Source organism: Carassius carassius, chromosome 19 (assembly GCF_963082965.1).
Source record: "Carassius carassius chromosome 19, fCarCar2.1, whole genome shotgun sequence".
Lineage (NCBI taxonomy): Eukaryota > Metazoa > Chordata > Actinopteri > Cypriniformes > Cyprinidae > Carassius > Carassius carassius.
The window spans coordinates 15,624,456-15,652,232 of NC_081773.1; the positions used below are offsets into that span (position 1 = coordinate 15,624,456).

General features: G+C 38.3%; 2 protein-coding genes across 2 annotated transcripts in view; one reads left to right on the top strand and one right to left on the bottom strand.

Annotated features, from left to right (window-relative positions):
- The window catches only part of dnah7 (dynein, axonemal, heavy chain 7), a 68,833-nt gene extending 50,351 nt beyond the window's left edge, over positions 1 to 18,482 (top strand). Inside the window, exons 51-66 of the mRNA XM_059499967.1 lie at positions 269 to 402; positions 609 to 944; positions 2,852 to 2,978; positions 3,540 to 3,734; positions 3,853 to 3,945; positions 4,498 to 4,674; positions 5,604 to 5,765; positions 5,893 to 6,093; positions 6,218 to 6,379; positions 7,249 to 7,434; positions 8,677 to 8,814; positions 8,941 to 9,171; positions 10,101 to 10,253; positions 13,949 to 14,126; positions 15,600 to 15,703; positions 17,848 to 18,482. Of these exons, the coding sequence (XP_059355950.1) occupies positions 269 to 402; positions 609 to 944; positions 2,852 to 2,978; positions 3,540 to 3,734; positions 3,853 to 3,945; positions 4,498 to 4,674; positions 5,604 to 5,765; positions 5,893 to 6,093; positions 6,218 to 6,379; positions 7,249 to 7,434; positions 8,677 to 8,814; positions 8,941 to 9,171; positions 10,101 to 10,253; positions 13,949 to 14,126; positions 15,600 to 15,703; positions 17,848 to 18,054 (2,784 nt within the window). The 3' untranslated portion in view covers positions 18,055 to 18,482. The remainder of the gene's footprint in view (positions 1 to 268; positions 403 to 608; positions 945 to 2,851; positions 2,979 to 3,539; positions 3,735 to 3,852; positions 3,946 to 4,497; positions 4,675 to 5,603; positions 5,766 to 5,892; positions 6,094 to 6,217; positions 6,380 to 7,248; positions 7,435 to 8,676; positions 8,815 to 8,940; positions 9,172 to 10,100; positions 10,254 to 13,948; positions 14,127 to 15,599; positions 15,704 to 17,847) is intronic.
- A 4-nt stretch (positions 18,483 to 18,486) lies between these two features.
- Positions 18,487 to 27,450, bottom strand: slc39a10 (solute carrier family 39 member 10). Its single transcript, XM_059499968.1, has 9 exons — positions 26,137 to 27,450; positions 25,668 to 25,839; positions 25,257 to 25,432; positions 24,989 to 25,162; positions 24,624 to 24,744; positions 24,011 to 24,322; positions 23,837 to 23,917; positions 22,453 to 22,643; positions 18,487 to 20,799 (listed from the first exon to the last, which is right to left on the bottom strand). The coding sequence occupies exons 1-9, from the start codon at positions 27,286 to 27,288 to the stop codon at positions 20,647 to 20,649; spliced, it is 2,532 nt and encodes an 843-aa protein (XP_059355951.1). The 5' UTR covers positions 27,289 to 27,450; the 3' UTR covers positions 18,487 to 20,646.
- Positions 27,451 to 27,777: the final 327 nt, after the last annotated feature.

A 27,777-nucleotide genomic window follows, 5' to 3' on the forward strand; every position in this document is an offset into this window, starting at 1 on the left:
GTTGCACCGCAGACTCGCGTGTCTTAGCCAGTAATCTGAGAAATATTAAGCCTGATATTAGCAAGCAGTCACAAAATCTTGGAGGATATCATTTATGTTAGTTCTATGGTTGGTTATGGCATATCCACAAAGCCATATGAAAATAAGCCTTATGATTATCTTGCAAATAACAAACGCAAGGGTCTGTTCTCATGAAAAATAGGATTCTAAGAACAGCTGCCTCAAGCACTCTCAGTATATTTTTATTTTTTTATCCTGTTCTGTTCAGGTGACCCTGTTGAACTTCATGATCACCCCAGAGGGGATGCAAGACCAGCTGCTGGGCATTGTGGTGGCCAGAGAGAGACCTGACCTTGAAGAGGAGAAACAAGCCCTCATCGTACAGGGGGCTGAGAACAAGAGGTACCACCCAGAAACATAATTAACCTGACAGTTTAGTCCTGTGGGTTCTTAACTTAAAATATTGTCTATAAAAGCAAGACAAGTTGGGTAAATAATGATCTCCTTATGAAGTGAGGGCAAAGAGCAGAATGCAGTTCAGTCATGTAAAAAAGGCTATAGTACATTTATGTGTTTAACCATGTACTTTCTCTCTCTTCTCTTTGTAGACAGCTGAAAGAAATAGAGGATAAAATCTTAGAAGTGCTCTCTGCTTCAGAGGGGAACATTTTAGAAGATGAGACTGCTGTTCAGATCCTCTCATCTTCTAAGGTTCTGGCCAATGAGATCTCTGAGAAACAGGCCATTGCCGAGGTTACTGAGCTGAAGATTGATCAGACACGCTTGGGCTACACCCCCATTGCTGTCCACTCTGCTATTTTGTTTTTCTCCATCGCTGACCTGGCCAACATCGAGCCCATGTATCAGTACTCTCTAACATGGTTCATCAACCTCTTCATCCTGTCCATTGATAATTCCCCCAAAAATGATATTCTCGAACAAAGGTACTCTGTCACTACATATATTATATTTAAATTGTGTCTGTTATGTAATTGGACATTTCATGTTTTATATCATGCTTGCAGCTATAAGGCACTTTAAATATCAAGCTCACACTGACACTTAAAAGGATAGTTCACTCAGTTTACTCAGATCAAACATTAGAACCACATTCTAATGTTGTTCCAAACTTCTGTGACCTTCTTTCTTTTGTGAAACACAGACTGCATTTTTTGTTTTGTTTAGTTTTTTGTCCATACATTGAAAGTCATTGGGGGTCTAATGATGTTTTGTACCCTGCTGACTTTCATTATATGGCCGAAAACAGCTGAAACAGTCTTCAAACTATCTTGTGTTCCACAGAAGAAACAAGGTCATACAGATTTTGGAATGACAAGATGCTAAGCAAATGATAGTCTCGCGTCAAACAACCAATCACAGTTTGTTTCATTCAACATCACATTTCGGGGCGTGGAAATATCACCACAATAACAGATCGGTGTGTAAAACTCTTGGACCTATTTTAAAGATTCTGTGCCGCAAACTTTAAATGTTTCACATACTTTTGAAACTCCAGTGTTTAGTTGATCCTGATAAGCGCTCGTTGTCACAGTTGTAAACACTAGGCTTTCTTCTTTCGTGAGGGGGTTTGGCACCACGGCATCTTTGTTTGCAGGTGGAACGTTAAAGAACACATGTCTCCTGGAAATCCTGTAGAATTCAACCAATGTGACAACACTCCTGAAGTGTTTCCACTTTTGTGTCCCATATGCATCAGACGTTTAGCCAACGGTCCTGAGGCTGAGACGAAGCAAATGATTACAGAACATTCACTTTTGAGTGAACTATCCATTTAAAGGCATTACATTTTCCAGAGAGACTATCTCTGACATGGGTTCTGAGGTATACTGGATATCTAGCATGGGAAGGCTTTTTTACAAAAGAATGTGAAGACATCATTTCCCTGTATGACTATTTACCGTCAGCACTGTCTTACTAGGGCAGTATATGGCCTTGTGATGTGAGTTTGATAACTGAGAGCTCTGGGAATACTATGACACTTCAGCCCAGGGCAGAATCCTCTGGTTAAAAGAACACAGTGGCAATTCTCTAGAGGACAGAGACACCAAAACCAGATCTCTAAAACTTAAGAGGGTGCCTTTTAAAATTCTGCTACAGTAGCAGCAGGTGTTCATTTAATACTTTTCTGTGTTAAAGTATTAAATAAATGTGTTTATTTAAAGTTTTATTTACAAAAAATCTAGTTTAGTGATTCTCAACATGGTGGCCGGGACAACTGGGGAAGTGCTTCTCGACCTTTTTGACTCCAGTCCACCACACTGTCCATAGAAATATTCAAAGGACCCATAACGTTTCCATTTTCTTGTGATTTATTGAATAAGGATTCATTTTTCCTCAGTTTTTACCCTATATAGAGCTCGCCCTAACTGGAAAAATTGTATATTAATTATAAAAATGTGTCCCCGGTATCTAAATGAACTATATTAATTAAACTGCAAAAACAGAAACTGACAACATATTTTTTTGTGTTTATTTATTTTTATTACAGCAGAAGTATCAGAGATACATATCAACTTAAAAAGGAGGCCTTAAAAAAGAAAGAAAAAAAAAAATTAGGAGCACTCATCTAGTCAATAGACACCAATATGATGATCATAAAATTTTAAATCTATAAGGATATTGATGTATTCCATTGATGATAGAAAACATTAGGAAAGCTTTTATTGCAAACATATTAATATGACTAGTATTCATCACAATTCAAAGAATTGTGTATTGCAGGTTTAGTGTACATCAGATCACTCAAACAGTGTTTTCTTTGACTTCTTTTGATGCATTCAAAATGCTTCTCAATGAACTGATTTCTGCCATGCTTTCTCTGTGTATTTAGACTCCAGATTCTGAAGGACCATTTTACATACTCGCTTTATGTCAACGTATGTCGCTCTCTGTTTGAGAAGGACAAACTGCTCTTCTCCTTCTGCCTCAATGTCAACCTACTCAAACACAACAAGCTTGTGAGTAACTGCCTCCACTCGCACACAGCTGTGATTTATAGAATCAATAAGCTAAGGCAACACAGTACTTCATCTGATAAATAATAGTAAAAATGAAGAGGTTACTCTCACACAAGGCCTTTTAAGGTTAATGACTTGCATGCATAAGTCTGACAATGTTTATATCATCCCTATTTTAAATGATCTTGCACCATTCGTCCACATAAACACGAGTTTAACCGGTTTAATTGAAGTTTAAGTGATTTATAATGTGTTCTTCACACTGGCTTTCCATGCCTGAGCTGTTACACAAGTTGCAAGTGTCTATCATCCATTTATTGTGCTGTCAGTAGTTTTGTCAGCTCCTGAATCAAGTGGTGTGGGGGTGATGCACCAGTACATTTATTTTCATAGACTGTGGCTTTTGTGGTGGCGACTTTAAGACGCATTCACTGTTACTCTCTTCTTTTGAGTTGGATATTTAATCCAGCACAACTGCTAAAAAAACTGTATCGAAACTAACTGAATGACATCATGCATGGACAATTTTCTCTTAGCACCTTCTGTACATTTCTCTTTCAGGTGGATGAGAAGGAATGGCGTTTTCTCCTGACAGGCGGTGTGGGTCTGGATAACCCTCATTCGAACCCCTGCACCTGGCTGCCTAAGACATCTTGGGATGAGATCTGTCGATTGGATGAGATGGAGCGCTTTAAAGGCCTGCGGAAAGACCTGGCTCGACTTCGGGAGGGCTGGAAAGAGGTTTACGATAGCAAGGTGCCATTGAGATTAAGCACACACTATTTCTTTCCTGCTCAGCGGTGTGAAATGGACAGGGAAAGTATGAAAGGAACATCAGATTTTTCATTTTATGGTCTATATGTGTGTTCTGCAGGACCCCCACCACACTGCTTTCCCTTCAGAGTGGCAAGAGAAACTAGGACAGTTCCAGAGGATGCTGGTTATAAGATGCTTACGGCCAGACAAGGTAAGGATATTTCTATTGAGTTTACTACTACACCTTGGATTGGATAAGGAAATAAATTCATCTGGAATTCTTTCTAAAATTGAAATATTAACTAATTATATATCAGAAAGATATATAATTACTTTTTTGAAGGAAATTAATACTTTTATTCAGCAGGGATGCATTAGGTTGATCATACATGAATGTAAAGTCATTATGTTACAAAAGATTTCTGTTTCAAATAAATGCTGTTCTTTTGAGCTTTTTATTCATTAAAGAAGCCTGAAAATTGCAATGTAATGTAATGTACAATTTCCAGGAAAAGAACAGCACAATAAGAGCGGCTTCTAAAGCAAGAAATAAGCATATTAAAATGATTTCTGAAGGATCATGTGACACTGAAGACTAGCGTAAAAACCGCTAACAATTCAGCTTGGCCATCACAGAAAACAATATTTCTTTTTTAATGTTGTAATACGGTGTAGTACAAATGTAAGAATTTGTGTATGAATATTGTTTAGTACTCACTAAGAATTCACTTTTGGACTTAGACCTTGTCTCTACCCTTCTCAGATTGTTCCCATGGTTCAAGAGTTTGTGTCAGAAAACTTGGGGCAGCAGTTTATTGAAGTGCCACCCTTTAATTTGGCCACAGCTTTTGCTGACAGTCACTGCTGTGCTCCACTCATCTTTATCCTGTCTCCGGGATCAGATCCCATGGCAGCACTGCTCAAGTTTGGTGAGGAACAGGTATGGACAATTAAGGACATTAAATCTCTGTAGATTTTTGGGGTTTGGTTCATTATTTTGCATCTGTAATTTTTTAAAGGGGTGGTTGACTGCTATTTTCCAGGGCAAAAAAAATAAAATAAATTTCACATAATTTTTTTCACATAATTTTCCTTTATTCTACACCACTCTGTCCTTCTTCCTATGAACGCTCTGAAGATCTTCTGGTTTTATTAAGCCCCTCCCTCAGAAATACGCAATGGGCACAGATTGGTTAGCTGTCCCAGTGTGTTGTGATTCGCTAAACAGCCTAGTGAAGTCCAGAAACATAACGCCCCTCACCTCAATAGCATGTACACGGTTGTATTGTAAACAGTGACGTTGTAAATATTGCTTATCAATTTGAGCCCGATTGAGACCCAGAGAATATTAGTGATGATGACCGAGCAGAACCTGTGCAAGCACGGCTCTTACAGGACATTTCAGAATGGTGTGTTTTTTGTTTGTTGTTGTCTCATACCTTTAGACACACTGTTATTTGTAAATGCTACGGCTTATGGTAGCTTCCAATGTATGGTTTTATTCTGATCAAAGCTTTAATACAGCAGAATACATGATAGTGTTGTAGAATTTTTGTAACGTCGCTGTTTACAGTTGGCAGAAAAATTTGGATAGTGTGTGGTGTTTTAAGATTATAATCTTAGAATTCAAGAACCAGTTTTTTGCCAGTCATTTTCACTAAATTTTTTTTACATTTAATATTTGCAACTGAGACAAGCAATTGTACGCAGCTATGCAATGAAGATGCGTTCACTGTTACTAACTTAAGTCAAAAAAGTGAAATCACAATCAACCACATCTTTAAGGGTTTTGGTTTGTTATGTGTGATGGCTTGTGTGAAGGGTTATGCTTTTCTACTGTTAACACACCATGTCTGCCCTGTTGTTCAGGGTTTCTCAGGCAACAGACTGACCTCCCTGTCTCTGGGACAAGGTCAGGGCCCCATCGCCATGAGCATGATTGAGACTGGCGTCAAGGAGGGAACCTGGGTGGTTTTACAGAATTGCCACCTGGCCACCTCTTGGATGTCCACCCTTGAGCGTGTTTGTGAGGTAGTACATAAAAATTAGATGATCCAAATATGATGGGATGGTAACTGTTCATAGTCAATGTGTGCATGTCTACTACATAAAACAAGGTCCACCAATGGAAATGAAGCAGCACTTTGACTTTCTGCAGGAGCTGAATCCAGATACCACTCACCCAGATTTTCGCTTGTGGCTGACCAGTTACCCCTCTCCCAACTTTCCTGTGGCTGTACTGCAAAACGGAGTCAAAATGACCAATGAGGCTCCCAAGGGACTGCGCGCCAACATCGTCCGTTCTTTCTACATGGACCCCATATCGGACCCTGAGTTCTTTGACAGTAGCTCAAAGCCAGTAGGTCCTTCACAGAGGGTTTTTAAAGTGCTCTCAGTATGATGCATATCCTTTGATGGTCTTAATGTTTATTTTTGAAGTCTGTTATGTGTAAGAAAAGTAACATCTGTTTGTGTGTTTTCAGGCTGTCTTTAAGAAGCTGCTGTTCAGCCTGTGCTTCTTCCACGCCTTGACCCAGGAGAGGAGAAAATTTGGTCCTCTAGGCTGGAACATCCCTTATGAGTTCAACGAGACAGATCTGCGGATCTCAGTCCAGCAGCTTCAAATGTTCTTGGACCAGTATGAGGTCAGATCAAACGTGTACCTGTCTCGTCTTTGTATTCACACATAAACAAATTTCCTTTTACTGTTCTTGAAACGCACACACACACTTCACGTCACACTCCTGCTTTTCATGCTTTCCAGCGCGCCCCTTTAAGCCTCCCCTAAAAAAAGAGCATTCTTGACATTTTCCCAACTTCAGAGAAGCACTCCTCATATTTCCCTTCCTCCTTTCAAAACAAGCAGACTGCACAAACTGATCAAGAGCCTCCCTGAATGCTCTGACATTTCTCCTGTGTTACCGAGTGCCACCCAATGCATTAGTAAGGGAAATTTCAACAGGAAATGTCACAATCCTGCCACTACCCTGTCCATTTTTTCATATCCCACCTGAAGATCCTTATATCAAACCCACCTGCCTGACATACACCTCCACTTAATAAAAAAGAGCCTTTGTTGAGCAGCCATGCTTTTAAGACACATGAAAAGGTTGTTGTTGGGTTTTCATGTCTTTCTTTTTTTAAGTAATATAAACAATAGGGTGAAAAGGTTGGGGCACAGTCCTCACCTGGTCAAAATGATGTAGCCACACTATTCAAAACGAAAATAGATAGCACTCATGATAAGAAAGGTGAGTCATAATCATGAGGAATCAAACTTCTCTTTTTTTTTTTCTTCAAGATAAATTAGCTTCACCTCAGTCCAAAAAGAGCTGAGTTTGCAAAAATGCTTCATCATGGAAGTGGATTTGTTATCTGTTCCCTTTAAGTGGTTCTGATTACTTAGACTGACCATTTCAAGACAGTTTTTATCCACCTTGCTATTTATGGTTCATATTATTAAGTTTAGTTTTGGTTATATGGTAATTTCATTCGGTTTGTTTGTTCTTATTAGGAGATCCCTTTTGATGCTCTTCGCTACATGACAGGAGAGTGTAACTACGGGGGTCGTGTCACAGACGACTGGGATCGCAGGACCCTGCGCACAATCCTTTCTATCTTCTACACCCCCGAGATCGTTGACAACACTGATTATAAGTTTGACCCTAGTGGCCTGTATTACTCACCACCAGAAGGAGATGTAAGACACACTATGTACAGCATATTCAGTCTGTCATATTATTTGTCCATTCAAAAGTTTGAGGTTGGAAAGTTTTTTCAATTTTTTTGAAAGAAGTTTCTTAAGCTTATCAAGGATGCATTTGTTTGATCAGAAATACAATAAAAATAGTAATACTGTGAAACATGATTACAAATTAAAATAACTGTTTTGATATGTTTTTACTTTGATATATTTCAAAAATTAAAAGCTGAATTTTTAACAGCCATTATTTCAGTCTTCAGTGTCACATGATCTATCAGAAATTATCCTAATATGCTAGTTTGGTGCTCAATAAATATTTCTTATAATTATCAATGTTAAAAACAGTTGCATCAAGTCAAAGATTAGTTCTTTCTTAAGTAAAAAATAATAAAATAAATATAGTATATAAAAGTCCTATAAAAAAAATGACACAAAAGACAAGAAAATGAAAGAATATCAATGTACTTTTCAGTGGATTGAGCAGATTTTTTTTTTAGAATCAGCAGATGGATTTGATTAAGTTATCAATCCTTAAAGAACACGTTTTATAGCTCAAAAAGCTTGTCCAGTTCTAGAGGGGTTATGTCAGACAAAATTTCCACAGCTGACATTAAAGCTACAGTAGCTCAATATTTCTGTCATATAAAATTCAAAGAGATTCTCTACAGACATAACTCCAGAAATCAAACTGAACTAAGACCTAATTTTCCTTCCTTCATCATATTTCCTTCAAAAGAAGACCATATGCACTTCTGCAAGCCGTGGTTTCTCATTCAAAACAAAGCCTAAAAGGAAGCAATTATAAAAGAAAACAACAATTCTGGTCTTTGTACAAGCTCAGTCAAGGTTTCTGTCAGTTCGTGGGTCAAAATCCCTCCCACATTATACGGCTGTGTTTAAAATGCCTACAGATATAATTGACTTTGGTAAACAAAAAAACATTGGTCTGCCTCTTTATAAAAGTTCTGAAAAGGAATTATGAGCAATAAGTTCAATAACTAAACACAGCGGGTTGCTGCCAGTGGTGATGTCTGATTTATTTGCGAGCACATGTATAATCTATGCCCAATTTTATTTGGCATTTTCTCTCAAAATCTTTTATTCATGAATGTCATTTGCATAGCCATTATTATAAATGTCAGCAATCTCAAGGGTACCCTGTTTTAAGTGCATGCCATTATTTAGCATCGCCACCCTGGATTTAGTATTGCATTAAGAAGCTGATTGTTTATTTTTCAGTATAACAGCTACATTGAGTACACCAAGACACTACCTCTAAATCCCTCACCTGAAATCTTTGGCATGAATGCCAATGCTGATATTACTAAGGACCAAGTGGAAACACAGCTGCTGTTTGACAGCATTCTTCTTACTCAGGTGCATAAACACATTAGGATTATTGATGCAAAGTAGCTAGTTTAAAGTAACCCTCAAAGTACTATAATGACCTATTGATGTTTGTAATGGTCTGAGTAATTTTTTGGCCCCATTTCTTCCTCACAGTCCCGCTCTTCAGGTGGCAGTGCTGCATCTTCAGATGACATGGTGTTCGAGGTGGCTGCAGACGTTCTCAATAAACTTCCTCAAGATTTCGATACAGATGCTGCCTTGCGCAAGTACCCCACCAGCTACAACCAAAGCATGAACACTGTGCTGGTGCAGGAGATGGGACGATTCAACAAACTCCTCCAGACTATCCGGGATTCGTGTGTCAACATCCAGAAAGCCATCAAGGTCAGGAACATTAGCAGAACCACTGTGAAGGTTCAGCTCTTCTATCGATCATGTTTCCGGGTCTTCGTTCTTTCTGGCCTGAGCACAAATTGAACTCTGATTTTTCCAGTTAGTCACATTCAGTTAGCTTTCAGGAGTATACGGTAGCATCACGTTTTTTTCTTTGGGAAAGTTGCATTTTATTCTAAAAGGCATGATGGTTTTGTTTGCATTAATCCATCGTTTCAAGCTAGCATAAATCATGCTACTATTTCCACACAAACCTTTATATACAGTACGTAGAAGCAATGCAAACTAAAAAAAGTTTTTGAACATTCACTCCCTGCTGAAAGATACAAGGAAAATTCATTGTGCCCCAGGGCATGTCCTAATGCTTTGCACTCCAGCTGAGCCTCCTTGTCCTTTAGTTTGACTGACAGCTCTGATCCCAGTTAGCATTACCACCCTGCACAGTGAGATGGATGCATATGCTGAGATCTGATCACAACCCTGCCTTTCATTATAATCCCTTTATCTTTCCTGACTACAGCGTGATTTCTGCTCTGAGGAACCTCTCTCCTTTACCCTTTCATTATCATTGATGATCATATATCTCTATACCACATCAAATGGAAACCTTTGAAACCAGCACTTAGAAAGAAATAAAGAAAAGGACAAAATACCTTTTCCCTAGAAGTGAAAATGGCAGTATAATGTAAAATTGATATACAATATACAATATACAATATAGACTGCTATGAGGAATGTACACAATTGTCATGTTCTCGCAAATGTGTTCAGATTTTTTTGAACCAAGTTGATTTTGAGTGATATAGTTTATCTAAAAAATAAATAAATAATAAAAAAAGAACACTCTTGGTAATTAAAAAAAAATCAAGGTAAAAGGACACAAAACCAATGAATGAATGCTTGTGTGTGTCTTGGCATAGGGTCTGGTTGTCATGTCTGCTGAACTTGAGGAAGTTGTAAGCAGCATTCTAAAGGGTCGCATCCCTGCCATGTGGATGAAGAAGTCATATCCCAGCCTTAAGCCGCTGGGAAGCTACATCAATGATTTTCTTGAAAGACTCCAGTTTTTACAGGTAAACACTGTAGTCATAAAGCATGTATAGTAGAATACTTTTCATTCCACCATAATTTGTGCCCTACACACATTGTCATGTGGAAATCACAGTAATCACTTAGTCAAACATCCTTTGAGTTTTAAAGGCTACAGTCATGTAATGCCGCGTTTCCACCGAAATTACCCAGAACATTTGTACCAGGAACTTTTTTTTCCCAGGAACTTTTTTCTAGAGCCCGACCGATATGGATTTTTGGGGGCCGATGCCGATGCCGATATTAACTCGAAAAGAGCCGATTTATAAGCCGATATTTTGATTTTAAAAATAATCTGGATATTAGACCCATTTCCTATAAACTGCATTTACACAACATTCAATAGCAAAATATCTGCCTGTTCTATGTATGTGGGCTGTATAAACCATTTTCCAGAATGGACTATGTTAAAAAAAAAAGCTTTAGATTACAGTCTCAATGACTAAAAAATTGCACATCAAAAGTATATATTTTTTAATGATCAAAAAACAGTCTGGTTTTAAACATTTAACACTTTTACTTTCTTCCAGTTGAAGCTGGTTTTAACAGTCTGTGTGTTTACTGTAAATAAATTATAATACTAAAGTCAAAGTATTTGCAGAAGTAGTCCCACACTTTGCTGCTACAGCATTCACCTTTTTCAGCCATCTGTAGGCAGAAAGAGAGACGGAGAAAGAATAAGCATGTGTATTAATAATATCACCATGTATCATTACTCATGTCATCATTAGAATTATAATAATAATAAACTGGGATCTCCTACATAGGCAAAAATGAGAAATATATATATTTTTTTATTTGTCAAGCAATAGGTATTACCTACTTATATTTAACAATATTATTTCAACATTTTCCTGTTATGTCTGTAAAGCTGCTTTGAAACAATATGTAAAAAAAAAAAAAAAAGCGCTTGTTCAGCTCACATTTATTTACATGTCCCCTCTGGTTTAATCATTTCTGACGCACCTACTGTAGTTACTGTAACTACACTATATTTGCTCTCACAGACACATTCACAACAGACCCATATATCTTCTCCTCTTCTCTTTGTGCAGTCTGAATCAAAACATCGTCTTGCCTACTATTACCGGAAGATTACGGAATCAATTCGAAGTTGAATGGTTAACGTTAGTGTCATGAACACACCGCTGTCAATTTTGAGAAGAACCACCTTCAAACAAGTTAATAGCAAGCATTTAAGGGGCCTGCTAAAAAGGAAGCTATATTAGCGTTAGAGTAACGTAACCAGCCTGAATTCACCAAAATGTTCTCTGGACCTGAGAGTAGCCTCTTCTTCCTTGCTTCTCTCTTAATTCTCATCAGCAGGACTAGCGCTATCGCTCGCTTCTTACAACGGGACAGATACATGTTTGCTGCTGACCGAAAGGAGGAGGAACAGACTATGAAAGAGCTCCCGCTAAACGTTTTTAAAACTCCGCCTATGCCATAGCGCAGCGCAAATCGCGTTGTATCTGAAGGGCAACGCTGAGCCCAGCGGCAAGCGTCGTGCATACCGCGTACTGTGTGAAAGGCCCAATTACGCGGTCATTATGTGGGAAACACACCGCAATAGAATAAGAATAAGTTAAACGCTAACGTTATAGTTTGACCTCCTATTAACGTTCGCGCTCTTCCACTGATAAACATGGTATTAGCTTTGTGGCTAATCTAATATAGCAATGCATTAGCGGCTGTAAGTGATGTTACAGAATATTTAGAAGTAATAATGACCGTTAGCTAGAACTACCACACAGTTTTTATATACAGGGTATGAACTAAATCTACAATAATTTCACATGACGAACGACAGACTCACCGTCAAAACAGTTGATCGCTTTCTTCTGTAGTGGACTTCTGGCGCTGTTGTTAACTCTGGAGCTGCAGAGCTCCCTCTGGTGGGCACACTATGCAACACTCATAACATGAGTGAAGCATGAGACTCTGTTTCTCATGTTTCATCGGCCGTTATAAATGCCGATGCCGATTTAAATGCAATTAGCTTATATCGGCCGATAATATCGGCCGGCCGATATATCGGTCGGGCTCTACTTTTTTCCCCCCAGACCTGTTGCTTTCTGCATTTCCACCACGGTGTAAAGTACCGGGAGGATTAGGCAAATAGACTGGTGACGTCGGTCTGTGCGCGTTTCTCAATACAAAGTACACTGATTTTGGACATGCATCCTCGGTAGTGCAGACTTTGTGCATTCGTCTCTGGAGTGTGAAGTCCGCGACAACGCAAATCCAGTAAATCTGCAAACAGCAGCGTACTTGATAACTTCACTCAGCTGACCATGGCTACTGCAATTTTTCTCTCTGTATATTTACAATAAAACGAAATGGTATATCAAATACCACTGCCTTCTTTCGTTTTCATTTAAACATAATAACAGCTGCAAAAATTTACTTAGTTCAGGGAAATGTGTATATACAGTCATTTTAATGAAACTAAATATTATATAAATTTGTCTTTTTTATTTTCATTTTAACATATAGATAAATTGAATACAGACCAAAGATAACCTGCTAGTTTTACCCAAAACCAATTATATGTTTAACCACTAAAAAGAGACATCAAAGCCAGCGGCACATATCAGATGGTCTAGCCGAGGTGAGGCTGCTCTCGGCGGGTACATGATTACTGAGCTCTCGCTAATCGCGTGGAGCTCACCGTCTCCGAGATCGGCGAAACACATTTTTAAATAGGCGCTGTCTTTATAAATAAACCACAGATTTGAGTTTTAAACAACTACATTCTTGCCTGAAATACTTTTAAATGTAAATTTCATGAGACAATAACAGTAATATTTTGAAAATGTTGATCCGAATAAATGGTGGTTGAACCCAGCCAATGCTGCGTGAACCAATCAGGATGTTTAGTGCCCAAGTCCCTCCCCCGAAAGTTCCGGAACTTTGAAAAAGTAATACCTCGCTAGCAGGGACTTTCTGAGGGGCATTTTTTTTACCCGGAACTTTATTTAGTTCCTGGTTCCTGTGGTGGAAACACACCGAGTACCAGGCCAAAGTCCCTAGTTCCTGGGTAAAGTTCCTGCGGTGGACATAATATGCAGTTTGGTGTCTGTTAGATGTTTTTTATAAAAAATAAATAATAATCATATAATACTTTTATTAAACAAGGATACATTAAATTTACCAAGAGCTAAAGTAAGGAAATTTACATAAGATTTATGTATATTTCAAGTAACTGCCATATGAATACAAATGCTATATAAATGCATTTTTGGATTCCACAAACAGTCTTGTAATAATAATGTAGCACAATACATCATAATAATTGATAGTGATTAATTCAAAGTCTTTACTTCAAATCGATTGTTTACCAGTGAGTTGTTGGGAGACTAAAATGCACATTCATACATAAAGCTGTTGAAGCAGAAACCATTCTAGTGTGTATTGTGAGCCTCAGGAAAATCACATGAAATGCAGCTGACGTACTGTCTCATTCAGTGACCTCAGATTACAACACTGCTTCTGCAAAGGACTGAACTGTAAATGTATTATACAAGTGCCCTTTCTTTCAATAAAAGAAAGAAATTAAACTTTGAGCCTGTTACATTCCAAGGCTTCTTTTTGGCCTTCAAGTTATGCCTCTAGAATTAGTTGTGCCTGCTTATGTTCAGTATACTTAATATCAGTACCATCTGTGTCTTCCACACAGGGTTGGTATGTGGATGGCACACCTGCAGTGTTCTGGATGTCCGGGTTCTTTTTCACTCAGGCCTTCCTCACTGGAAGCCAGCAGAATTACGCCCGAAAATTCACCATCCCCATTGACCTGCTCAGCTTCGACTTTGAAGTCATGGAGGACAAGGAACACAAAAAACCCCCAGAGGATGGTGAGAAAGACAAAGAGGGAGTATTGACAAGCATGAAATGTAAAATATATGAGAGAGAAATGGGTAACAAGTGACAAAAGGGAAGAGAGACACAGTTTCATTAACCCCTCGCCGCGGCTGAGTGCCATCAATCAGAGTCAACATTACAGTGCTCTGACATCAGACCCCTGCTGCTCTTTCATCAGTACATGATGAGCATCTCTCCAGAGGAAACCCATCTCTCTGAGGCCATCACGCACTGCATGAGGCTGTTTATGAGTGCCTTTGACTTTAACAGATACTTTGTTGTCTACTTTATTTTTTATAGTTCAGTCAGTGTATAAAATGGGATGGGACTTTAGTTTGTGTGCAGGGGTGTAAAGTACTCCATTATTCAAATATTATTTTGAGGATTTTCTACTCTTACATTTTTAATGCAAAAATGATACTTTAAGAAAAATTTTTGCAGCCCATGTCTTAAATATTCGAGCTTAGAAGCCAATCAAACTACGCTCCCAGCTAAACTTTAACCAGTGACATCCATTTAAGCCTGTGTCCTTGTGAAGGGACATCACATTAGTCACAACACACTGTTTGACCTAAAGCAGTATGTTTTAATTATACCTATTGTTGAAGATGGATGAATGTGACTCAAGTGTGAACACGGTCAATGATCAGTCTAAGTAAAATCAGCTGCTTCTGAATTTAAATTAATTTAAGGTAACCGGTTTCATGATATTGGTTTATTATATGATATTGTGTCCTGTAGTCTTGCATAATAGGGACATTGGGAATTGTGATTCAAAAGTTTGCTTTGCAGTTATTTAAATTCTCTTTAAATTTTGATTTCAACAGTCAATTTTTATAGACTATGAAAAAAGGTCTCATGCTCACTTCTTAAACTGTGTCTGTTTTTGGCTTGTTAAAGGGATAGTTCACTCAAAAATGAAAATTCTGTCATTAATTACTCACCTTCATGTTGTTCCAAACCTGTAAGACCTTCGTTCATCTTTGGAACATAAATTCGAATAATTTTGATGCATTCCAAGAGCTCTCTGACCCTCCCATAGACAGCAAGGATCCTTACACAATCAGGGCTCAGAAACGTAGCAAGGAGATCTTTAAAATAGTTCATGTGACATCAGGTGTTCAACTGTAATTTTACAAAGATACGATAATACTTTTTGTGCACAAAGACAACTAAAATAATTACTTTATTTAACAATTCATCTCTGCATCACCCTATAACTCCATTTTGGAGAGTATCCAATATGTAATACACTTTGATCTGAACCTAAACAACGTATCCGTGTACATACATTGAATACATTTTTTATGTTCAGATCAAAGTGTAAACAGCGTATCTGTGTATGGTGCTGCTGATACAGAACAGCATACATTGTTTACGTTTGTGATACTCTAATAATAATGGGTAATGCAGTACCCATTTTTTTCTAATTATTAATCCTCAGTTCTTACTTTATTTTTGCTCAGGTGTTTACATCCGTGGCCTATTCTTGGATGGTGCCCGATGGGATCGGAGAACAAAACGCTTGGCAGAGTCTTTCCCCAAAATCCTGCATGACACCATGCCTGTGGTGAGAAGCTATAAAATGTATAATCTCAGTCAAATGAGGCTGATGACATCATGCATAGCCCCTGAGATTTAAGTCACAAGAAAGTCATTCCTTTGGAATGAGCATTCGGTTGAAAAATGAAACTTGCAAATACTTGCAATTCAAAAGGTTCAGTGCAGTTCAAAAAATGTATTTGCCTGAAGGCAAACTACAACATTAACTATGGAAACAAGAAGCAATTTTGAGAGAAAAGATTTTTTAATTTCACAGCAGCATGCAAAAATGTTAAATCAAGGGACAATAATGCTAAAAAAGATAATTCAAATGTGCAGACTTAAAAAAAAATGGTACTGATAATTTGCTGAGAAAACGAATATGCTGATTTTAATTCCAGTGCAGCCACAACACAGCTAGAGAAGTGCTTTATTCTCTCTTCAGTACCAAATAATAATGCATACATAATACATTTTAAGAAGAATCTGAATTTCTGCAGCATACTCCCAGCAGGTGGTCTGTGCTGACACCCCTTTCCTTTTCATCACCATGTACTTCAACCAACTCTTATGTCACTTGAAAAAAGTTTAAAGGGTACATAACATACACAGTTTCACCTAATCTCATGTTAATCTTGAGTACCTATAGAGTAGTACTGCATCCTTCATATATCCAAAAAGTATATTTATAGTCATATTTATAAAGAAAAATACAGCTTTCCGATTCTTTCCGGAAAAAGCCGAGTTCCTGGAGGCATGCCGTGAGCGGAGCTATAATACTGATGTTTCGTGTTGTTTCCATTAACAAATATTCACTTATGTGCTGATTTCCAACAAAATACAGAAATCTGATGCAATTGTACTTACATGAATGGGGTCTTTTATCACAGGGACGGCTCCATGTTTTAATAGCAAACGATCTGCAAATCCAGCGTCGACTTTGGCCTCGTTTATAAAACATTCGTCACTCAAATGACAAGAACACTCCTGATACTCTCCGCTGCCACAGAAAAACAAAATGCATCCACTGTTCATGTAACGCTGGGTTCTTGGGGAAGCTGAACACGGTAAACTTTCCCTCACATCCAAAAATGCACTTATTTCGATGCATTCTCGAACAAATCCTATGCAGCGCTGCCGACGATTTTGAAGAGCGTTGATGTGCGTGGTCTCGCTCTCCTCTGGTCAACGTGTGTGCGCGGGCGTGCTTTTCCAGGAGAAATGCTCATATAAGGACTTCCATTCTCGTCTACGTCATTAGATCCACGATCGAAAAAAACCCAGCCGAAACTTGTACCAACCCGGAAGTAAGATTTTCGGCACAGAAAGTCTCAGTCATTCTTCTAAATTAGTTTTCAAAACTTTGGCCATGTTTAGCAGGAGAATCCATCTCTTTAACACTGTGAACAACTTTGAATTCACGAAACACCATTGTACCCCCCCTTTAAGAAGAAAACTCTACATAATAGAAAAGTTGTTTTGTATTTAAATACAGTATATGAATGGAGTTCTAGTTATATGACATGAATATCATAGCAGGCGAGAATCAAATAGGTTACGTATTCTTAACAGAACAGGAAGAAAAAAAACAAAGATTTCTATTAATTCTGTCCTCTTTATTCTGCACAATGCACACTGCCACAATAAATAATGCATTCATTGTCGATTAATATTCAGACATTTCAGGACAACTCATTACCAAAATAACTTTTCGACAAGAGCTGAACTTAATTAAACATGCATTTGTTACTTACGGTAAAACTTTGAAATGCTAATTTCTTTTGAAGGCCATTATTCATTTCAGCTAAAAGCATTTCATCTGAAACACTGAAAATAAACACATCCTTAAGTTTTAAGTATTAAAACCACCAACTTTTTAATGTACCTGTTTTTCTCGGAGGAGGTACACGAAGCGCTTCTGAAAAGGAGTTTTGTGGCTTTGAATAGGTTTTTGGTGCCAGTCTTTGTTTCTGAGTTATCTTGGATACAAAGACGAGGAAAATGGGTTAGATTATCAACAAGGGAAAAATGAATGTTGATACACCACCATATTCTTAGTGACTCAGAAATGTTGAAATAACCATTACAAATACATATTTGTATAGTAACCGAAACAGATTGTAGGAAGAGAGAAAATGCTTCTCATCTACACATCACACTGTCTATCTGCAGATCTGGCTGAAGCCAATGAAGAAGCAGGACATTCCAGAGCGTCAGTGCTACATTTCTCCTGTCTACAAGACCAGCGAGAGACGTGGAACCCTTTCCACCACTGGACACTCAACCAACTACGTCATAGCAATGACCCTGAATTCAGACGTGCCTCCAGAGCACTGGATCCGTCGTGGCGTGGCCTTACTGTGTCAGCTTAACTCATAGATACACTTCTTGTATCCTTTCACTTCACTTTATAGTAAAGTATCTGTAGCGAAATTATATTTTAGATTTAGAAATACCATCAAATACCATCTGTCTAGAGACAAAAATTATACTTTTTAATAAACATGAATGTATTCCTATATACTAAAATTTTATTATTAATATTATAATAAAAATATATAATTAATTGATTTTGAATAGTTAGACATTTTATACATACTTATTCATTTCAAATATATATTTTTAGAATAGAACAGTTTTCAGAGAGATTTTTAGTAAGCTGATCAACACTCAAAGTAGGCTTTGCAAACTTTATTTTCCACTTCTGACAAAGAAATGCAGACAATCAGCAAGAATGACAAATGTATTGAAAACAATTCTTTAACATCCAAGCTGTGTAAACGGGGTTTAAAAATAAATGTCTTCCCTATTTTGGAATACACTGTAAAGCATGAAGAAAACTTGTGCCTCATTTTTATTGATTATCAAGTTAATTTCTTTTCACCACTTAACTGAGGTGTTTCATTTGAGCTCTAGAGCTCGCTTTCGGTTTAACAAATGGAAAACTTCATTTCAAAGACATAGACAGGATTTAGACCCAATCTCTGATGACTGATTAGGTTTGCTCACATGACCCCTAAAACTCATTGGCTTTACATTCAAGCTGTGAAAATTAAGTTCTTCAGGGAAAGAGGAAATCAACTGTAAGTGTTCTCATCTCTCCATTTTATAACAGAAATGAAAACTAGCCACTTTCACTTGCCTCATGCATGTTTCCATCCAATCGAGTATATTTGATGAATGCAATTAATAATGATACGCACCCATGAGAACAAATAAATGGATGTCACATGGTGACAGGATAAGCATGAATCACATAACATGCCCCACCAACTCATGACGGTAGAGGATTCAAGCAGCAAACACAGGCAGTGGAATGTGTAGAGGTGACTGCGGGACACAGGCAGCGCTTGTGCGCAGTTTTAGAAACACAGCCTATATTTGGCACAGTTAAAATGTTGCACACTCATTTACAAGAATCACATCAGTGGGGGACTGATGAACAGATGTTCTATAGATTTGATTGTAGTTTTATACAAGTGTACATAAGGCCAATATTTGAAATGTGTGCATTAATTTTAATAATAGGAGGGTGCCAACAAACAAGAGCATTTAAGATTGTCAAAAAAAGAACATTTCAGAATGGCTAACTCAATGTTTAGGTTAAAAAAGGAATGGTTATCCCAGAAAGCATGTTTTTAGATGGTCAGGGTATAAAAGGTGCTAATGTCTCACAAAATAACATTTTGAACTTTGCACAAATTATCCAGTGATACCAAAAGTCATATAATTAAAATAAAGTAACAAAGGTGTTTCAAAAGGCCAACTTCTTCAACAAAAACAAGTCTTCAGTAGCAAATCTCCTTTGGGGAAGATCATTATTTCATGAACTTCTTCAACTGTAACAAGATCATAATTTACAACTCCACTTGGATATAAAAATCAACTCAAAGTAGTCTAGATCATGATAATTACTATTTATCAATGAACAAATAGACTTTCCAAAGAAAACTGATGTATTCCTTGATGGACAGTTGTTCTTCATTTAAAATCACAGTATTTTAGCATTAGCTTTAATACTGGACTTGTTCAGTCACAATTCAGCTGACCTCAAAAATGCGATGCGGTCTTTTAGCAGCACTGTGTCAGAGGTTATACAACACACAGTTGCATACCTATTTCTTCAATACTCAGAGTTGGCCAAATCATTAGTACAATCTTAGCCAATAATAACAGAAAATAAAAGATAATAATAAAAAAAGACAATGAAAGTCTAAGACTGAGGACGCTCACATCACCATGAACAGTAAATATATTGTAAGTAGTCAATGTTGACAGCAAAGCACAATCCAGTAAAGAAAAGAGCTCAAGTGTGTTGTTTTTCATGATTCTGGCACACAATACAGACAAGTACTTCTCAATAAAAAAAATAAAAAAAAAACTTGCTTGAGTTAATGCCAGTTGGACTCTGTTGCACCATATTAGCACAGTTCTGTGCCTGACACAGAGATGGTGTGACAAACTAGACATACACAGCACAACACGCCAGTTACGAATGAATGGACTATGAGATCCGATACAGATGAATGAAAGAGCTAAACATGACACTGAATGAGTGACTGATGAATAGCTGCTTCTCTAGGACATAGTCCTACAAAAGAATAAAATACTACAATATTAAAGGGATAACCCAAATTCTGGGGAGTGCTTCTAATGTGCTATGTCTGATTGGACACACATACTCAAAAAAAAAAAAAAAAAAAAAAAAGAACAATGAGGAGAAGAGAAATCAGTCTAGAATCTACAACTACAAAAGACCTTGAAGATGACAAGCAACTGTTTTGAGTGTCCTAGAGAGGAAGAGATGATGAAATGTAAACATGTTTGGTTGCATGTCCACTGTAAGCTACTGATGCTGTCTTTTGAGACATGCCTGCAAGACTGTACCATCACAAAACAAAGCCACTTTGAGGCAAAGTACATGTGTGAATGTAGCTGATGAATGACGCCATCCCTGACCTCAGGCTCTGGTTAGAAGCCAAAGTCTAGCACAATCTGATCCTCGAAGATGGCGATCAGCAGCATAATGCCAAACCCTGCGAGCATGCCCAAGTTCTGCAGGACAAAGAGACCCATCTCACAGCGCTTGTGCTCCTCACTGTCACCATGAAGCATCTCTGGCAACTGAAGAACAAGAAGAGGAATTTCATAGTGTTAAAGATAAGAAATAAAATTCTACATCGACAGCTCACAACAAACACAAAAATCACTAATTTATGCATATAGATTAAGCACTACCAGTAATGTATAGAAAGGGCTGCAAAATTGAAATAAAAAAAAGATTAACCATTTGTGAACGGTGTCGATTGCAGCATTCTATTTACAGACTGGTTTCAATTTTTCACACTTGTTCGCAATGGCACATTAAAATATGTATTGCAAAAACCTTTGTGCATCTTCTGGAATCATACTGGATTTGGATGTTGCACCACTGGTTCGCAAGTTAGACATAGTATGTAGGTGTAAAACCCAATATATACTACATGCTGCAGTTTTGGGACAAAAATAATGTGTTGGGACAAAAAATGCTTCTATTATAATCAGCAATGTGTCAATAGTGTAAATAATAAATGTTGTGCAGTGTAGATAGCTTTGTTGATTATAATTATTTAATTGTTCACAGAAGTGCAAAACTCAGTGATCTGCAGGGATCAAACATTGAGAACATGCAGTGACTGACAACTTCGGTGATTATAATGGAAGTGCTCTAATATTGTCAATAATATTGTGCATAATTTATTTGAAACTTGAAAAAGCACTAAATTAATTCACAAACATTTTTCAGCTGAGGCCATTCACACCAATTTCTGCATTGGTAAACTCAAGATGTGAGGCTGTAGAATAAAAAATAAAAATTGGCGAAGGTCTAGAGATGCTTTTTTTATTTTTTACAAGTTCAACTTCTTTTGACAAACAATGACATGCGTGAGACACTGTAAAATATATTAGACGTGAGCGTAATACTCAAACATCCATCTAGAGCAGTGGTTTTCAACCTGTGGTCCGCGGTGGTATTGCAGGTGGGCCGCCAATTATAATATTGTTAACATATATAAAAATGTCTAAGTCATAACATAATAACATCATTTCATATAGATAATTAAATAACAAAAAATAAATATTAAACTAAGTTTGCTTCCACTATTCGAGCTGGCTGATTGGTTTAAGAATAAACCACCAATTTATATTTTTGCTGCATATGCTACAGAACAACAAATTCAAACATGAATAAATGGCTGTCAACATGTTTCCTCCTGACTGCTTGCTCTGCAAAATAAATAAATATATATATTTATTTATTTATTTTTCTTTTTTTGCCATAAGTCTATAAATTTTGTTACACCTTTACTATAGTGATTATTTTGACTTATGTCTGTTCTAGAGACGTTAAAACTTTTTGAAGAAAATTTTTCAAAGAAATCGCGAGTGTTTTTTTTTTTTTGTCCATATCGCACAGCCCTAGTTCATTCAATAAATACAGTTAACAATCTAGCTTCTGATTACTAAGTTATTAACCCAACAATAGCGGGGTCGGTTAATTTTTTTTGCCGTGGGCCGGGCAAACATATGTGTTTGGTTGTGTGGGCCGCGAGCTGAAAAAGGTTGGGAACCTCTGATCTAGAGCATGTTAACATAGAAAAACAATGGACCATCAGTGCGGTGGAATGCAAAGCCCCTAAGATGACATGTAATAAATCATTTCAAGCAATCAATAATTATAACAGATTTACGCAGCCCAACTGGCAAATGGATAAATCCGCATTTTGGTTCTCTTACCATATCAACTAATGCCACATAGAGAAACATGCCAGCAGTAACAGCAAAGATCCAGCTAGTGACGTTGTGCGTATACTGTCCCACAGCCGTGCCGATCACCACGCCGGCATAAGCCATCAGAGCAGAGAGGACGTTGTACACAATGGCTTGCTTCACTGACATTCCAGCCTTCAATAAAACGGCAAAGTCACCTGGAGGCAAACACAAATGTGCACTATTAATGTACAATAAACAACACATCAGTGTGGGTATAGTTAGTTTATGTATGTGAGGTTCCTTCACGACCATTGGTTCTCTATAAACTGCACTCTGGACCTTTGCTCTGTGCCACTTGGCCCAAATAAATCAGTCATCAAAGGCAATTAACAGCACTGCAGGGTAGTAACAAAACTCTTTATTATAGCGGTCTTTCTCTAGCCACAATATGGGGAGATAGATTCTCAGACAAAATAAAAAGAACTGCTCCTTCAAACGTAATTAGTGTTTGAGGAATCAAGTCCCATCACCCCCACTGGATGGCAGACAGTAAAGGTAAACAACATCAAATGCAAAATGATCATTGTTACATCAAAGACATACTCTGTTTATGTTACTTCTTCTGTGGTACTGTAATGTCTGGTTCTTTTGTTTAAACCAAAAGGGGAATTTAAAAACTAGTGGCCCTCTAGACAGCAAACTCAAAACTTCATAAAAGCTTTACTGTGTTTTAAAAGTTTTATGTACTGCTGTGTTGTATTCGTTCACTGTTTGTTTGTTTTTTTATTCATTTTAAACATGAAAAGGAGAGCATTGGAAAACAGCTGGAGCTCTTCGCCTTGATGTTCCAGAGTTGATGTAAATCGATAATGGATAAAGGAGACATCACTGGCAATAAAACCTGTAGACTCAAAACAGGACCACCACATCACCCTAAAGCTAAGTCTGACCATTCTCACACTGACATTCTTTTTCCCCACATTTTTTCTGGGTTGAGGCCCGTTTACACCAAAAATGATGTTACCAAGGATAAAGTTTTAATAATTATTCTAAATTCTATTAGAATAGGGGAATCCACACCATAGTGATAACAAAAATGACACAGAGGAACGATATTGTTAAATTCACTTTCAGAATGTTTTTATAAATGTAACTTTCAGAATGTAATAAAAACATTGACAGCCAATCATAATCCACTTTAAAGAGCTCAAGCATTTAAAGCGACAAACATGACGAACAGAATATTATTGTTCATTGATGTGAACATTAATATAGTTTTCGTTCTTGGGTGTGGACAGGCTTTTACCTTTTAATTTGTACTGCACACACATCTGACAAATGTTAAAAAATGGATGTGCTATTTCAACATTTTGTCAGTAGACATACTGGAACTGGTTTAGCCACTTACCTAGTTCATGGGGCAGTTCGTGACAGAACACAGCCACTGAAGTACTAATGCCACCAGTAATATTAGCACTGAAAGCAGCACCTGTAGGTGACAAATGCAGTTCCTCAGATACAGAAACCCTTTTAATTCAAGACGAACAAATCTGCTTATTTTTTTCAATGTAGAGAAACTGACCTATAGCAAGTCCATCACTAAAGTTATGCATGCCATCTCCCATGATCACCATCCATGCTATGCTGGCGATGCCCGCATCTTTCATTTCCTGGTCAGAGTGACAGTGCCCATGGTGGGAGTGACCATGGCCATGTCCGTGTCCATGCTTTTTTGATTTTGCCTTTGGTTTACTGTCCTCTTCTGTTTTTACTGGCTCCTTGTAGGGGTGATCTGAATCAGGGATGGAAAGTGGCATTTTGCTGGGTGAATCCAAAGGCTGCAACTCTGTCATCTGAGTATCATTGTGTCCAGTTTCACACGTTGCACCTTCTCCTGCATGAAAAAAGAATGGAAAGAGTTATTCCAGTGTCTGTACACTGGCTGAATTGTTCAGACTCAAAACTGACTCAAACCCATTGGTCTCAGTCTTGTCTTACTAAACCATCGCTTGGACTCAGACTCAAATAAGTTGACATCAACTACAATGCTGAGTTACATCTGAAGTTTGTTCTTCTAACATCCCTGCAAAAGTTCAGTACATTGGAAGAGACTCCGAAACATCTCCTGGGTATCAACACTCACACCTTTACTTAAAAGCCACATTAAGTGTGCAGGGAATTGATGAAGAACCCACCCTCTGTTAGAGTTTTCAGATGGAGCCACTCTGCATCTGAACGCCTGTTGAGTTTGTGGTCTGACAACTTCCTCCCAATCTTTGCCTGCTCTCCTTTCTTCTTCCTCTGGCAGAGGCTTCCCTGTGGAAGCAAGCACCTTTATAATTACTAGGTTCTGAAAATAAAATCCAGGTTTGTTTTGCTGTGCACTAAAAGCCCCACTATCTGCAGCAATTATGGATTATATTTTAGTCTTCCATAGCTCTCAGCTCTGTCAGTCCTGAACAAGCATGTGTGAAGTAAAAAACAGCTTACTTGCCACTTTTGAAAGATTTCTAACTCTTGTGTTGTTTTCCTGTGTTAAAAGCATTGTGGTGCCTCTCACCCTTTGGTCCCTGTAGTGTTTGAACATGCCAATGCAGTGTTCAATGATGAAGAGGAGGTAGATTCCTGCTAGTGCAGTCAGTCCTTTCCAAACTCCATCAAACTTGGTCAGAAAAAATTCTGCAGGTTCTTCTTCCGCGTGTCCTCCATGGCTGTGATCATGGCCATCTCGAGACTGTAAGGCATAAGAAAGGTTTGATTCCTTGGGCTGTGTTGTTTGCACCTTTGCAACGGTTAAATCTTAGTTTGACCCAAAAGAGTGAACTCACATGAGGGAGCAGATGCAGTAATGCATCACCACTGAGGGTTCCCACTGCTAATGCAACCAGGAAGGTTGAGAGAAACTTGAAGCAGGACTGGTTAAGGATGGGCACCAGAACAACACCCAGCAGAGACAGCAGGCTGATGATGGTGATTGACACAAAGCCCCACATCCAGACCCACACTGCAGAAATACAATCAGTGGATTAGACTAGGAATTTTGTCACTGGACTCAGAGTTTCAACTAAGGTAACTAGCAACATTAAACTTGTTTAATATGGCTTAGCAATGATTCTGAACCATTTTATATGTCCGTTTACCCTCTTTATAAGCTAGCAAACTACACAGATAATGAGAATTGTAGATTAGTGAATATATTTTATAAATTCAGAATTATACTAGTACAGGACCACTTATACCTGAAGATGTTTCATCTTGTACTTCAGCCTCAACGTGGTGATAATGAAGGATGCAGAAGCGTCTGTCTATCTGATAGAGCAGTGCTGGACATAAATAGTTGAACTGCGCTGGAGATATGAGAGAATCCGAGCTCAGTCCGTATTGTTGTAGCAGCTCTGTTAAATTCAGACACTGAGGGAGAGACATACAAAGAGTTTTACTTTGATTCATTGCTCGATTCTCCTTTATTCTCGATTCTCCAGCAGAGAAGGTGTATGGGCATTAATCTGTTATTTTAACATTAAACGTTAAATTAGTTTATAACTGTACTCTGCTGATTCCAATAAACTATGAACTATAGCAACTATGAATCATGCATTATAACATAGATACCCTGCTTAAAGCAGGTCATCTGAAGTTTGGCAGTAACTATTTATTTACAAAAGAAAGCCATATAAACAATCACATAGGACTAACACTAAGATGTACCTCCTCGTGTTGGTGAAGGACACCATGTGCATGGGATTTCACAGACAGGTCTTCTCCTGGAACCTCTCTTCTGCCCCTCTGCGGCTGAATAGAGCTGTGATCCTGGCTGCTATGGTCATGGTCATATTTTTTTGTATCCAGCTCGCCAGCCTGAGTAACACTGATGCTGGTCTTGTTGCGGCCTCGATGAGCTCTGGCTTTAAGTGGTCTGTTCTTTTTTCTGGGTTGTGTGGTGGGTTGCTCAGTTAGGACAGAAGGCTGTATTCTGGGTGTGAGATGAGGGGTTGCTGTGTTCTGCTCCAAGCTGTCAGGACCATGGAGATGAGGGTGGGGATGCTTGTGGTGATGGTGGTCATGATGGTGGTGGTGTTGGTCACTGAGATCATTATTTTCTTGTGCATGTTCACTACTCTTTTGCTCAAGTTGGCCATGGTCATCTTGAGTATGAGGACTGTACGTAACATGCCTGTGGATATGTTTGTGATCACTGTCTTTCTCATGTTCACGGTCATGATCATGGTCATGGTTATCATGTTCATGATCATGGTCATGATCATATCCCCCATGATCATGTTCCACAGATCCACTGTGAGTGGTGCTTTCGGCTCCAGTGCCAAGTGTTTTGCTGCATGGTAGCTCCTCGGCAGAGCCGTGTTGTTCATTCTCATGGTGGGAATGTTGATGGGTCTTGTGTGAGATGTGGGGCTTCTGATGTAGATCCGGTTGGTCAGATGAATGCGAGTGCCGACCTTCCTGAACCTCCAGAACATCTAAGTGTGCCACATGATCGTGGCCCAGATCTTCATGCTCCAGCCCAACCACACGCACTTTGCCCAGCCCTAAACTCAACAGCAGACTTTGTAAGCCTTTAAAATCCAGACGATCCTTGTGGCCGTACCGACAGAACAACTTCTGGATGTAGTAACGTTGCTCGCTCTCTGCAGTTTCGCCATGGCTGCTGTGCACAAAGTGGTCTGATAAACCTGCGCAGGACAATTCTGAAATTTGCAGGTCATTGTGAACGTGGTCGTGGTCACCGTGGTTGTGCCCGTGGTGATGGTGGGACCCTCCTTCATGGCAATGACTGCACTGATGGTACAGCAGGGTCAGCACGCAGAGAAAGCAGAATCTGGTATGTGTGTGAACTCTCATTATCTCCTCGCTTAGAAACCTGTTGAGAAACAAAAATCCAACTCAATACACCAGAAATACATCTAAATTGTTGGTCACACTTTATTTTAAGGTCCAATTCTCGCTATTAACAAACCATTAACTATGACTTCTGCCTCAATAACTCCTAATTTGCTGCTTATTAATAGTTAGTAAGGTAGTTGTTAAGTTTAGGTATTGGGTAGGGTTAGGGATATAGTATATGGTCATGCAGAATATGTGCTTTATAAGTACTAATAAACTGCCAATATGTTAATAATAGGAATGCTAATAAGCAACTAGGTAATAGTGGGAATTGGTCCCTATATTAAAGTGTTACCAGATTGTTCTTCAAAAATCAATAACTATTAATGACGAACATTACATAAACAGACTGGAAAAATGGTGTCACCGTAATGTTTCAACAACACTATGAACTACTGGCAACATTTATGGACTTTTATGGTAATCATCTAAGTAGTTCTTTTTATT